The sequence below is a fragment of the Oncorhynchus keta genome, chromosome 2 (genome assembly GCF_023373465.1).
Source record: "Oncorhynchus keta strain PuntledgeMale-10-30-2019 chromosome 2, Oket_V2, whole genome shotgun sequence".
Lineage (NCBI taxonomy): Eukaryota > Metazoa > Chordata > Actinopteri > Salmoniformes > Salmonidae > Oncorhynchus > Oncorhynchus keta.
In genome coordinates this window covers 71,131,380-71,145,454 of record NC_068422.1, presented here as the reverse complement: position 1 = coordinate 71,145,454, position 14,075 = coordinate 71,131,380, and the positions used below count along the sequence as shown (strand labels likewise).

The window sequence follows — 14,075 nt, the reverse complement described above, 5'->3', positions numbered from 1 at the left end:
TCACGCTATGACATGTGTGATCCTCCCACTACGATTTGGGAAACCATACAGTTTATTAGGCTACAGATTAAATAAATTATGATGAATTTCACAGGGTGGTGAAAGTGCAAGGTGATGAGCTTGATGCTCCTTTACAATGAATATCGAGGGTCTTGTTATGGTGACATGATGGTCGATGTTTGGCTGCCATTTGACAAATAAATAATAATCTCACTATGTAGGCTATACATGAGCTCTAGCCAACACCGCTAGGGCGCACGTCTCAAGTGGGCACACTCGCTATTTAACGCATCATAGTTTGTGAGAAAACCATCAGTAGAGTTGAACATTCGGTGGAAACCCATTTAACTTGTTTTTTTATACGGCACATGGGAATTGAACGACAAAATGTATTTTATGTGTACTACGTCTCACGCACAGCCTTTTATCAGCAATAAGTCAATTTGATGGAAACATCTCTGGTGGGAAAATGCGCGTATTGTTTTTATGCGGATTTGAGAATATTCGCATGAAAAACTGTCGCCACGCCTCCTACGTTGCAATGCTAACCACATCTCTCTTTTTTAAATGGTTTTTATTGAACCTTTATTAAACTATGATAAATGGATTTGAATGAGTCTTTGCTAAAGATAAGTCACTAATACATATAATCTACATCAAAATAATACAATAGAAAATAATACAATAGTTTTCTGATGCTAAGTGACACAGGGAAGGGGCGAGAATGCACAAGGTCCCATATAACAAAGGAAAGGTAAGATAGTGGACCATGATCCGCCAAAGGAGATGACAATAGGGGTGGACACTCGTCAGACAGAATGGGGAGGGGAAAGTCCAGTGACATTGATGTCCAAGCTGTAGTGTAGTGCCATCTACAGTTTCTCTATAGTGCTGCAGGTCTGGTGAGAGGATTCAAACTATATTTTAAAAAATGAACTCCCCATACCAGATATTCCTTAATGTGAGCTAGTCATTTAATTTGATTTATTAGGATCCCCATTAGCAGACGACAATGGCGACAGCTAGTCTTACTGGGGTCCGATGCATAACGAAAAATACATTACAGGCAAAAGACCTTACCATTTACATTTAAAAACATTACCATGTAGTGTGTGTGTGTGTATCTATCAGTTACACATACATGTCAGTAGAAACACACAACAAGTAGTTCACATGGGGGACAGGCAGTGTGCCATCAGATGTTGCTTTATTTGTTTTTTGAAAACAGGTTTGCTGTTCACTTGAGCTATATAAGATGGACGGGAGTTCTGTGCACTCATGGCTCTGTCTAATGCTGTACATTTACTTGAATTTGTTCTGGACCTGGGGACTGTGACAAGACCCCTAGCGGCATGTCTGGTGGGGTAAGTGTGTGTGTAAGTTGACTAAGTAAACAATTAGAAATGTTCAACACATTTCTTACTGGCATTCATAGTATTAATATTAGCCCTCTGATTATAATGAAGAGCAAGACGTGCAGCTCTGTTCTGGGCCAGCTGCAGCTTAACTAGGTATTTTTTTGCAGAACTTGACCATACAAATCAGGCCAATAATCAAGATAAGATTAAGTCATGATTCTAGATCCCTATGGTGTTCACTTTAGTGGATTTCTGTAATAAAATGTCTGTTTCAATTGAAAAGGGGAATAGAAATGATAGACATCAACTGCATGATATGATCCAGGTCACTGCACCAATGTCACTATCCAGCCTACTGAGCTATATCCAAGAAATTAGTAACACTCATAATAACACTCATGCAACAATTTAAACAGATAAAGAAACAACGCAGGATATATTATTTTAAAATGAAATTTACTTCAAATGGATATGGTTTAAGTTTCAGAACAGTCATTGCTGTCAGGTCAAAGTTCAACAGTCAGAGGTTAACATAATATCCATACGTGAGTGCCAACTGCAGATACTGTAGCAAACCATTTGGGAGGAGAAGGTTGAGACACCAGTCACAGTGAACCTCTAGGTGGTGTTAAAGTCTTACAACCAGATGGAGCCATGGATCAAGCCAGGTCTCTGGTGGAAATAGGCACCTGATAAACACACACACTTTCATGATGCACAACACATCTTCCCACAGTTAGAGTCACAAAGCAACCTTGTTTTGGAGGATGGCCTCTGAGCTGAAAAGCTGGTGTTTAATATACTGCAAGGAGAATTCAACTGCAGACACTGACATACAAACACAAACAGCTTAACAACAAAACAATGGCCTAATAATTCCCCCATCTCCCTTTAAATGTTCTGTCGAAAGTAGGCTACAGAGTTGCAGCCAGGCGATCCACAAGAACTCGTCAATGATTTTACACTCTCCTAAAAGGCTGCTTGCACTTAGCAAACACATGGGTGGACTAAACTGGGCAATGTTTTATAGGCAACTATGGGATTATTACTATCAACTAGCTAGCCAAAAATAGCATTAGTAGACCAACAAGTTGCTATCCCTCTATTGAAAATAAATTCTCATCGCTTTCGTAAAAAAGAGGGTTTGCTCTGTTCTCCACGGACCCCTTCATCTCACGTTAGAGTCTTAGGTCGCGACGGTCTTTAGTTATCCATCATTTGGGTGGGAATGATGGTCACATTTTCTTTACCGCTGCTCCTGCCGACAGCAAACGGTCCCGCTCGCGCACCTCCTCCTGAAGCTTGGCCTCGGTCACGCGCAGCTGGCGGATGGTTGCCTTCATCTCCTTCATTTTCACTTCCATGAGTGCGATGATGTCCCGCTGCTCATTCAGCTTCCGAAGCAGTTCGGCCGAGGTGGTCCCGGTGGTCAGCGAGTACGCGTGGTCCAGCGGGTTGCTGACAACGCTGCAGTACTGCACAGTCTGCTGCTGGGCAGTGGCCGCGGAGTCTGCAGGGGGGTCGTCGCCCCTGGCCAGGTCAGTGGAGCTGGAGACGACTGCAGTAAAACAGGACCCGTCACCCTGCGCGGCTGGATTTATTGGTCCGAGGTATTCGCCGTCCGGACCGATCTGCACCAGGATAGGGCCATCAGTAGCAGCTATGTCGGTGACTGCATCGCTCTGAGCGGTCTCAGCGGCATCTGGGGCTGTCGAAACAACGTTGGTGATGACAATGTTGCCTGGACTGGGGGCTGGAACAGGAGCCGCCGCAGACGCTTTCCTGTTCCTGCCCCTTCGATTCTTGCGTTCATTCACTCCTCTCAGCGGGAAGAGCGTCGGTACTCGAACGGTATAGGTCTTTCTGCCACCGGGAAAGTGTACGCTACAGACGCGGTGTCCCGTAGTGGGTTGGAAGGTACTAAAACAGCCGCTCACCCCGGCCCGGGAGATGTTCTTGAGCCAAATCTCCCTTTGCGTGGTATCCTTTGGAAATGTGTAGAACCGCAGCTCTCTGTCCCGATGAGAGTTGTTGTAGCAGCCAGGGACACAGCAGGTGAATCCAGGCATGTTTATTCCAACGAAAATCTGATAAACTTGTTATTCTATTGAAGTTTTGTCTAATTTATTTTTGTTTCGTTCTTCCTCGCGTTGTTATCAAGCCGATCGGCCTCGAAGCGGAACTACACGTCCCACAATGCTTACAACTTCCTGTTTTGTGTCTTAAGCAGGTAGCCCCAAAAATATGATATTTTGTTTAGTGTTGCGCACAATTAATATGTTTTTAGACGTATTTGTATATAATGTCGCAGACTTTTATTATGTTGATAGATGTTTAACTATTGTATCCATTATTACTGCTTTCCAAGCAAGCGTGAATCAGAACTAAGAACTTAAATAAACTACAAGTCCCCTAATGCATTCCATAAACTCTCATCTCGCGAGTTTTCACTTGAATTTTAAACGCTGGAGCCACCCGCTGAAAGGTAAACACCAGCTTGCAAGCTTTTTATTGTATTTATTTGATTGTATCCTAGCAAGCTTAGGATACTTTCATAAAATAGCACATCAAAACGGTGATTTTCCACATAAAGAGGCGACACGAATCTAACGTATCGTGAACACGACCCGGTAGAATTCCTTGATTGTGTAAGTCAGTGTACGATATATCTAACTTTAGCCTAGCATGGATAGCTAACTTAGCTAAGTTTTTATTTATTTAATTATTTTATTTAATCCGTTAGCGAAGTTAACTTTAACGCGTTAGTCGCCCCACTTACTTTCAGAAGTAGTAAGCTATGTGTTTATTTGCATTAACGTTAGCTTGCAAGTACTAAACCAGTAGTTAGCTAGCTAATTAAAGATGACAGCATGTTAATTATTTCCAGAATATTGATAAAACGTTGACTTCTTCTGTTTCGACAGACTGAACGTTATGCCATGGATTCTGTAGACGAGGACGTGTCTGCTCGAGTTCTCCTGCAAAGTGTAATTCATACGGAGTCCTCCAGGTCCCCAATTACCCGCAGGTAAATCAACACTGTCGAAAAGTGTCACCCACAGTACCTACTACTATCTATCAACTAAACTTGCTTTGGCAAGCGGTTGTCGAGTGTTAGTTTGAAAGGCTCTCTCTTGTCAACTGTGATATCTCGAGATAAAATGTGTAATTTTAATGGAATAAGCCATGTGTGTTATGTCCTCTCTAGTGCCTCCCAGGCTCAGTTCCAGTCCCCGGGGTCCAGAGTCAGACGTAGTATCAGACTAAGGAGGAGTGATGTTGGGACCCTTACACCACAGGAGGCCCTCAAACAGAGCATCAAAAAGAAGCTTCATGAGGTTTGGTTAAGCCGGGTCTACACTATGTGATTTTTGGCCCCAATTTTAGCTGTCTCAGATAAGTTTTTGAGATCGGAGACAAAATCCCAATGTCCTTGCCTACTCTGGGTGCGCGGCCATCAGCTACGCTTGTTTAATGTAGGCGGGTCAGAGGTACGCAATCAGAGGGCTCCGATCCTGTCTTTGACGTCCTAATATTTTCAAACATGTTTGATTTTATCTGCACAAAATTTGCAATGTTCTTGTAGTGTGACATATGCAATGACAATATTTGAGAACAGTGATCAGCAATAGCCAATGAGAGCTCTCCTGAGAAGGAGCCAGTGAGATGATGACATTGTATCGCATCACCCAGAATGTGTACTCTCGAGCAGGAGCGATGAATACTACTAGTATGTGTTTGTCCTTGCCAAAGTGTCAAATCGTTACAGCTCTTTACCCACAATGTTATTCAATTAAAAATGTATTGGTTAGATATTTCAACTCTGTAGGGCAAGCATGAATGTCTGACTGAAAACGTTTGAGGCTGCTTTGAGCCACAGCTCGTTCTAGCTATGGCATCACATCCTTGTCAAGACAGCATGTCTTAGTTTGACACTCCTGTAGTGTCTGCTCGGTGTTACTTTGGAGATCTGTCTTTCTGTTCGTTTGTCTGTGTTGGGCAGAGAAACTGTTTTAAACCAGGCTTGTGTTGAGTTCATCTGCATTTGACTTTTTCTTACAGAGCACTTCCAGGTTTACCCTGCCAGTGCCACCCAGTAAGAGGCGGACTATATCAGAGGGAGTCAGGAAGATAAACACGTCTGCACCAGCCACAGCCTCACTTCTCTATGATGATGACATCACACCTAGATACCTACTCAGGGGGATCCTGCAAACAGGTGAGTGTTGTCGTCACAGTGTGTGGGTTAGTGCCTTTATTATTGACTAGCGGTAAGATGGATGTGTTATTATATGCTCATCATGGGCACATTAGGGCCCGTTGTTCAGTGATCTTTGTCTTTGTTGCTCTTCTGTCTCCTCTCTGATTGGTCAGAGCCGGAGACATCCCTTCTGGTTCAGGACCGGCCAGTCAAGAAGGAGCCAGAGCTGCCCTCCACAAACTCCAGTCTTCACAGCAACCGCCCAAGGTATGCTGACAGACAAGGACGATATCCTCATAGGTGCACTCAGGACACACAGCCCTCTGCATTATTGGTGTGGTGATGTGTTTGTGCGTTTACACCTTGTTTTTGTTTGTGCCTCCTAGTACAGGGCTGTCTGACTTGGATTTCCCTGACATGACCACCACAGTAAACCTGTCACATACGGTGAAGGGACTAAGCAGGAAGCGACCACGTCGGAGTCTCAACATAACGGCATTCAACAGGCAGCTTGAACATGAAGGTACGGTCAGGGTCGGCACTGTACAGTGTGTGCGCATGGTTAAGTTTGTGTGACATCTGTAACTGGAGCATGTTCTGAACGTGTTAGAGGGTGTGATTAAACATACTGGTTAACTGCTCTATATGAGAAGAAATTCTGTTCCACTCATTTTGACCCACTGACAATTCCACTTTTCATGGGTTCAACAAGTCTATTCTTGTTGTGCGAAATTGCCAAGAAACTGAAGGTCTTGTACAACGCTGTGGATTTATCCCTTCACAGAACAGCGCAAACTGGCACTAACCAGAATTGAAAGAGGAGTGGGTGGCCCTGGTGCACAACTGAGCAAGAGGACAAGTACATTAGAGAGTCTAGTTTGAGAAACAGACTCCTCACAAGTCCTCAACTGGCAGCTTCATTAAATAGTACTCGCAAAACACCAGTCTCAACTAGAGGTCAACCGATTAATCAGAATGTCTGAAAAATTAGGGCCGATTTCAAGTTCTCATAACAATCGGAAATCTGTATTTTTGGACACCGATTTGGCCGATTTTATTTTTTACACCTTTATTTAATCTTTATTTAACTAGGCAAGTCAGTTAAGAACACATTCTTATTTTCAATGACTGCCTAGGAACTGTGGGTTAACTGCCTCGTTCAGGGGGAGAACGACAGATTTTTTTTTACCTTGTCAGCTCGAGGGATTCAATCTTGCAACCTTACAGTTAACTAGTCCAATGCTCTAACTACCTGCCTCTCATTGCACCCCACAAGGAGACTGCCTGTTACACGAATGCAGTAAGCCAAGGTAAATTGCTAGCTAGCAATAAACTAATCTTCAAACAAAAAAATCTATCAATCAATCATAATCACTAGTTAACTACACATGGTTTTATTACTTGTTTATCTAGCGTGTCCTGCGTTGCATATAATCAATGTGGTGGGTATCGTTGCTCCAATGTGTACCTAACCATAAACATCAATGCCTTTCTTAAAATCAATACACAGAAGTATATATTTTTAAACCTGCATATTTAGCTAAAAGAAATCCAGGTTAGCAGGCATTATCACCAGGTGAAATTGTGTCACTTCTCTTGCGTTCATTGCACGCAGAGTCAGTGTATATGCAACCGCTTGGGCCGCCTAATTTGCCAGAATGTTACGGAATTATGACATAACATTGAAGGTTGTGCAATGTAACAGGAGTATTTAGACTTATGGATGCCACCCGTTAGATAAAATACGGAACGGTTCCGCGCTAATAGCGTTTCAAACGTCACTCGCTCTGAGACTTGGAGTTGTTGTTCCCCTTGCTCTCCATGGGTAACACTGCTTCGAGGGTGGCTGTTGTCGTTGTGTTCCTGGTTCGAGCCCAGGTAGGAGCGAGGAGAGGGACGGAAGCTATACTGTTACACTGGCAATGCTAAAGTGCCTATAAGAACATCCAATAGTCAAAGGTTAATGAAATACAAATGGTATAGAGAGAAATAGTCCTATAATTCCTATAATAACTATAACTTAAAACTTCTTACCTGGGAATATTGAAGACTCATGTTGAAAGGAACCACCAGCTTTCATATGTTCTCATGTTCTGAGCAAGGAACTTAAACGTTAGCTTTCTTACATGGCACATATTGCACTTTTACTTTCTTCTCCAACACTTTGTTTTTGCATTATTTAAACCAAATTGTACATGTTTCATTATTTATTTGAGGCTAAATTGATTTTGATATGTTATATTAAGTTCAAATAAGTGTTAATTCAGTATTGTTATTGTCATTATTACAAAAAATTTAAATCGTACCTTTAATCTGTATTTTCTTTTTTTGGTCCTCCAATAATCGGTATCGGCGTTGAAAAATCCTAATCGGTCGACCTCCTAGTCGCAACATCAAGGCGACTCCGGGATGCTGGCCTTCTAGGAAGAGTTCCTCTGTCCAGTGTCTGTCCAGTCTCTTTTGCCCATCTTAATATTTTCTTTTTATTGAGATATGGCTTTTTATTTGCAACTCTGCCTAGAAGGCCAGCATCCCGGAGTCGCCTCTTCACTGTTAACATTGAGACTGGTGTTTTGCGGGTACTATTTAATGGGGTTGCGGGTAGCCTAGTGGTTAGAGCGTTGGGCCAGTAACCGAAAGGTTGCTAGATCGAATCCCTGAGCTGATAAGGCGTCGTTCTGCCCCTGAACAAGGCAGTTAACCCACTGTTCCTAGGCCGTCATTGTAAATGAGAATTTGTTCTTAACTGACTTGCCTAGTTTTTAAAAGGTTCAATTTAAAAAATGAAAGGCTGGTTTTATTGCTTCTTTAAACAGTTTTCAGCTGTGCTAACATAATTGCAAAAGGGTTTTCTGATGATCAATTAGCCATTTTAAAATGATAAACTTGGATTAGCTAACACAATGTGCCATTGGAACACAGGAGTGATGGTTGCTAATAATGGGCCTCTGTACGCTTATGTAGATATTCCACTAAAATCAGCCTTTTCCAGCTACAATAGTCATTTACAACATTAACAAAAAATTGCTTTTCTTGAAAAAGCAAGGAAATGTCTGAGTGACCCCAAACTTTTGAATATAATTCATGGCTACATGGACTCACTATTTAATATTCTTATGCCTATTTAGCAGTATTATGGCCTAGGGGTAGAAGCTGTCTCATAGCATGTTGGTTAGGAGTCTGATGATGGATGTATTCATTTTCTGATAGAATTTTATTTTCGGATTCTTTTTTTGCAGATGGAGAGGCTGAAGGTGGCAGTGCAACAGAAAAAGACCTCTCATCCCTGTCTTCTGCCTCTCCAAAGTAAAGCGCTGCAAATTGGAAAAACTTCTAGTCATTGAATTTCAGTGGTGAATGTCAGAAATGTAACTGAGGCTGTGTTCTCACACATTTTCTAGCTCTATCACCTTCTCCCTGAAAACACCCTTTGTGGATGTTCGGACTGAGAAAAGAGGATTTCAAAGGAAGGTAACAAATCGTAAAAAAATTTGCCTTGAGGAGTTTGACGAGGCCCTACAAAATCGACTGGCGGCGATGGGTGGAGACCCTGGTAAGCCCCTTCCTTTGCATCCTATCTCATTTCTTCCCCCCCTTATATTTCTGTTTGTCTTTTGTTCGGTGTATTATATTGTTTGATATGTACTTAAATGATCTGGAACAATATGAAATTGAGACTTATGTAAGACTACATTTTGTGTGAAGAGTAGAACTTACACCTAGTTCTTCCGCCTCTCTTTTTCTCTTCCCACACCCACCTCCCTCTCCCTGTTTTTCAGAGCTGAGTGATAGGGAGGATCAGCAGGGTCTCAGTGAGACCGTTCGGTCTGAGGGGTTCACCTTGGGACAGAGTGACCTCACCGCTCCTGACATCACCCATGACATCATCACCAGCAACACAGCGCTCTACTCCCTGCCTGTTGACACAGCAACAACCTTCACTATCACCACCCAGGACAAAGACACCATCACAGGAACACAGATCCAGCGAGAAATGGGAGGAATGAAGGCTGAGAAAATTATGGAGGAGGTAGGGGAACAAAATGAGGACAAGATGGAATTAGACAACAAAGATGGAGAGGATTTGGCTGGAGATGCTGGGCAGAGAGAGGACTCAGTGAGACAGAAGGTGTCCAAATCACAGACTGTAGAAGTGGTAGCTGACTCCCAGACAGAAGAGGAGGAGCTGGCTGAATCTCAGACAGAAGAGGAGGAGCTGGCTGAATCTCAGACAGAAGAGGAGGAGCTGGCTGAATCTCAGACAGAAGAGGAGGAGCTGGCTGAATCTCAGACAGAAGAGGAGGAGCTGGCTGAATCTCAGACAGAAGAGGACGAGGTGGCTGAATCTCAGACAGAAGAGGACGAGGTGGCTGAATCTCAGACAGAAGAGGACGAGGTGGCTGAATCTCAGACAGAAGAGGACGAGGTGGCTGAATCTCAGACAGAAGAGGACGAGGTGGCTGAATCTCAGACAGCAGAGGACGAGGTGGCTGAATCTCAGACAGCAGAGGACGAGGTGGCTGAATCTCAGACAGCAGAGGACGAGGTGGCTGAATCTCAGACAGCAGAGGACGAGGTGGCTGAATCTCAGACAGCAGAGGACGAGGTGGCTGAATCTCAGACAGCAGAGGACGAGGTGGCTGAATCTCAGACAGCAGAGGACGAGGTGGCTGAATCTCAGACAGCAGAGGACGAGGTGGCTGAATCTCAGACAGCAGAGGACGAGGTGGCTGAATCTGAGACAGCAGAGGACGAGGTGGCTGAATCTGAGACAGCAGAGGACGAGGTGGCTGAATCTGAGACAGCAGAGGACGAGGTGGCTGAATCTGAGACAGCAGAGGACGAGGTGGCTGAATCTGAGACAGCAGAGGACGAGGTGGCTGAATCTGAGACAGCAGAGGACGAGGTGGCTGAATCTGAGACAGCAGAGGACGAGGTGGCTGAATCTGAGACAGCAGAGGACGAGGTGGCTGAATCTGAGACAGCAGAGGACGAGGTGGCTGAATCTGAGACAGCAGAGGACGAGGTGGCTGAATCTGAGACAGCAGAGGACGAGGTGGCTGAATCTCAGACAGCAGAGGACGAGGTGGCTGAATCTCAGACAGCAGAGGACGAGGTGGCTGAATCTCAGACAGCAGAAGATGTAGCAGATGAAGGGGGACAGGTAGTGGAAGAAGGGCAGGAAAAAATATTGATATCACAGAGTTTAACACACAATGCGATGCACATCAGTCGGAGAACTTATTGCTCAGAGGGTGGCGTCAAGGTTGCTGGAGTGATGGAAGGATGGAGGGGTTACAAGAGCATGGGAGCAGTGCTCCATCCTACAGAGACTGGTGAGTCAGGTTGGTAATGAGGGCATGATGTGGCATTGTCCAATGTGGATTTCACTAGGCTCAAATACTGCTTGTCAACAAGACTGTTCAGTCTTTCAAGTTTGAAAAATAATACTTGTGGGTCTATTCTATTATTTAATGTAGTATTTGTGAGACTGTTTTATTGATGTCTTTGTGTGTTTTGTAGGGTGGGCAGGCAGGTCAGAGGGGGACCCGGCTGGTGAGTGGCACAGGGGGCCGGAGGTGGGAGCTAGTGAGAGCGCCCACACCCGCACAGTAACCCTTGGCAGCGTCCCTCCCTCCCCGTTGCCCCAGGAAGATGAGCTGGAAGGTTTGAGTAGAACTGGCACCAGCCTTGGCAATGAGGAGATGGAGAACTCCATGCCTCCTTTAGAGATGACCTTTGAACCTGAGAACAACGCCCCTCACAGCAGCAACTCATCCCTGCACCCCATCACTGCCCAGAGCCCAGCTGAGCATGAGGAGGACTGGGATGATGTGGAAGAGGGGGATGGTATCCGGAGTGAAGGTTGGATCCACAAAATCTGTATTCAGGTGTGTGTGCACATGCGTATATGTTGTGATGACTAACCCCTTCTTTCCTACAGAGCTGTCCATGAAGACTCCTGCGTTTGTCAGAGAGAAGAGGAATGCTCTGCCTATTGACCCCCTGGCCACACCCACTGTTCTCAAAGACCTTCAACCAAGGCAAGTCACACACAAACACATGCAATCATTTTAGTAGTAGTATTGTGTGCTAGTTTGTGACCTAATCTGTTGTCTTTTGGGGCCTCAGTGTTTCGGCTGGTGCTGCAGCTGCGGTGAAGCCCAAAGTGGTGAGGGGAAAGCGGACTGGATCAGCCAAGAAGGTTCCTGGTCTCTCTAAGAGCTATATCATGAGCGTGTTCAAACACTTCGCCAAGACCAAGGTGTCTACAGATGTCTACCCTGTCCTAAAGGAGATGTAAGAATCTACACCCATCTTAGGGAAAAGTGCTTATGTTCATTAACTTGCACATCAAGTGATTTAGTGATGTACCGATCTGTTTAAAGACAGGAAAACATCAGAATGCAACTTTTCTTTTATCGTTGATGTTAAATTCATTGATGTATGTATTAGTGACAGAATAGGACTTTCTTAATGATAAGGTATTGATGGATGGATGAATGCATGTGTAACATTTACTTACCAGAATGGAGCGCTACTTTGACCGGCTAGCTGATGACTTGGAGACGTTTGCTGCTCACGCCAAGAGGAAGACCATTGAGGTAGAGGACGTAGAGCTGCTGATGCGGAGGTTTGTTTATAGCTGTGGTTCGTCAGGTGTTTAAGTGTACAGTATGTACTATAATCTCCTTGTCGTGTGTGTGCATTCGTCTTTCTCTAACTCTGTTTTTCTCTCCAGACAGGGGTTTGTGACTGACAGCATGCCAGTAAATGTGTTGATTGAGAAATATCTCCCAATGGAATCCCGAAAGCTCCTCATTCCCGTGGCAACAAGTGGTAACTACGTCATTCCCAAACCGAGGAGAAAATGATCAGCCTATACTAAGAATGATCAGCCCAAATGAGGGCTGATGTTGTGTATTTGATTGAATATCTATGAACAGCTGTTCATTTATTATTTGTAGACACTCATTCAAACACAGCCAGGACAAGACCATGTAACCTGGTGTAAATGTGTTGTATTTGTTTGAATATGGCTTTCTTTTATATTTGTCGAATATTACTGCAAAATGTTTTATTTGATTTATTCAGTAGTCTGGCATTTGTACGTGCCTTTGGATGAGAAAGGAGACTAGAGTTTAAAGCCCTGAGGGTATGAGCGCATTGGATTCCATTAGAGCAACCTGAAAGACACAACCAATACAAGCACTATAGTTTGTAGACACTAATCTAATGTCCTCATGCTGCCCCCAGTTTTCAAAATCGACCCAGCTAATCACAGTACAGTCAGAATAAAAAAAAGCAATAATTCAAACTTTTGCATTCGATACTTTGGGGCGTAATCATTACTCTAATTCTGTTTCAAAACGTTTTGCAACAAACCATTTACTCCAAACAGAAAATGCATACGACAGTTTATATTGGACTAATTCAGGTAGGCCCGGTTTCGTTCGCCTTGTTTGCTTTCGTTTGGTTCTTGGTAAACGGTCAGTTTTCAGTCCGTACGCGTCGAACACACCGACCTCTAAGGTTATAAGACATACAGTTTTGGTGCACCAGAGCTACATTCATTTCCAGTGGAACGCTGCGTTTCCCTTATATTGCGTTGCAGAGGCAGTTGTAATCCGTTGTGTAGTAAATCGAATGTATGCATTAAATTGTATGCGTAGAATGTTGAATTTTTGTTGCACACATATCCAGTAAAAAAAGTGGGATTCCATAATAAAAAGTTGAATTACATAATTTCTTTACATATTTTATTCATTTATTTGCCAAGTAGCATACATATTTATTCGATGAAATCAAACTGTGAGAGCCTATCATTTACCTCAAATGCATAGTTTTGGAGCGAAATGCAATAATAAATAGTCTATATAGCAGCGTAGGCTTTTTCAACAATGAGACCAACGTTGTGGAAGATGGTGTTCGGGGCCAGCCCCGCGGAAAGCGCAGGTCTGTGTGGGTCCAGAAATGGTTGATGTCCCGAAAGCATGGAGGGGAGTTCCGTATCATTCAAAAGCTTCGATTGGAGAGGAATTTCGAAGTTACTTTCGTCTGGACCGCAGCCAGTTCAATCACCTGCTCCGGATTGTTGGAGCCAGGATCGCCCCGATGGAAACCAACTACCGGAAGTCCATCATCCCAGTTGAACGCCTGGCGATTTTTCTCCCGTAAGCTAAATTCTAGTACATTTTAAAAGCCTTTGATACCGTAATTGATTGATTAGATATTTTATGTGCAACCTAGCCAGCTGAATGACTCTTTAGTTAATAGCCCCTATGTGACATCAGATGTACTTTAACAGAATGTTTAAAATCCTTTAATGATGCAATGTTACCAAATGAAAAGAAAGTTGGGGTGCCTTCTGCCCTGATGAAGGTAGGCTAGTCTTCTCCAGGACCCCCTGTTGTTCAAGACAGTCATTCATTAAATTATTATTGGAATTACTTACACTCTTAGGAAAAAAGGGTTCCAAGAGTGTCCTTCTGCTTCCCCCATAGGATAACCCTTTT

General features: G+C 43.8%; 2 protein-coding genes across 2 annotated transcripts; one reads left to right on the top strand and one right to left on the bottom strand.

The window, feature by feature from the left end:
- The first annotated feature begins 1,352 nt into the window (after positions 1-1,352).
- Positions 1,353-13,313, top strand: LOC118359840 (centromere protein T-like). The gene is made up of 17 exons (XM_052470547.1): positions 1,353-1,364; positions 2,753-2,896; positions 4,283-4,386; positions 4,567-4,696; positions 5,421-5,577; positions 5,733-5,826; positions 5,946-6,082; positions 8,799-8,865; positions 8,961-9,112; positions 9,339-9,985; positions 10,016-10,255; positions 10,316-10,904; positions 11,083-11,424; positions 11,504-11,603; positions 11,692-11,859; positions 12,089-12,193; positions 12,302-13,313. Exons 1-17 carry the CDS (start codon positions 1,353-1,355, stop codon positions 12,432-12,434), a joined length of 3,321 nt encoding a protein of 1,106 aa, XP_052326507.1. The 3' UTR covers positions 12,435-13,313.
- On the bottom strand, positions 1,796-3,572 carry LOC118359863 (THAP domain-containing protein 11-like). The gene has a single exon (XM_035738722.2). It carries the CDS (start codon positions 3,425-3,427, stop codon positions 2,594-2,596), a length of 834 nt encoding a protein of 277 aa, XP_035594615.1. The 5' UTR covers positions 3,428-3,572; the 3' UTR covers positions 1,796-2,593.
- Positions 13,314-14,075: the final 762 nt, after the last annotated feature.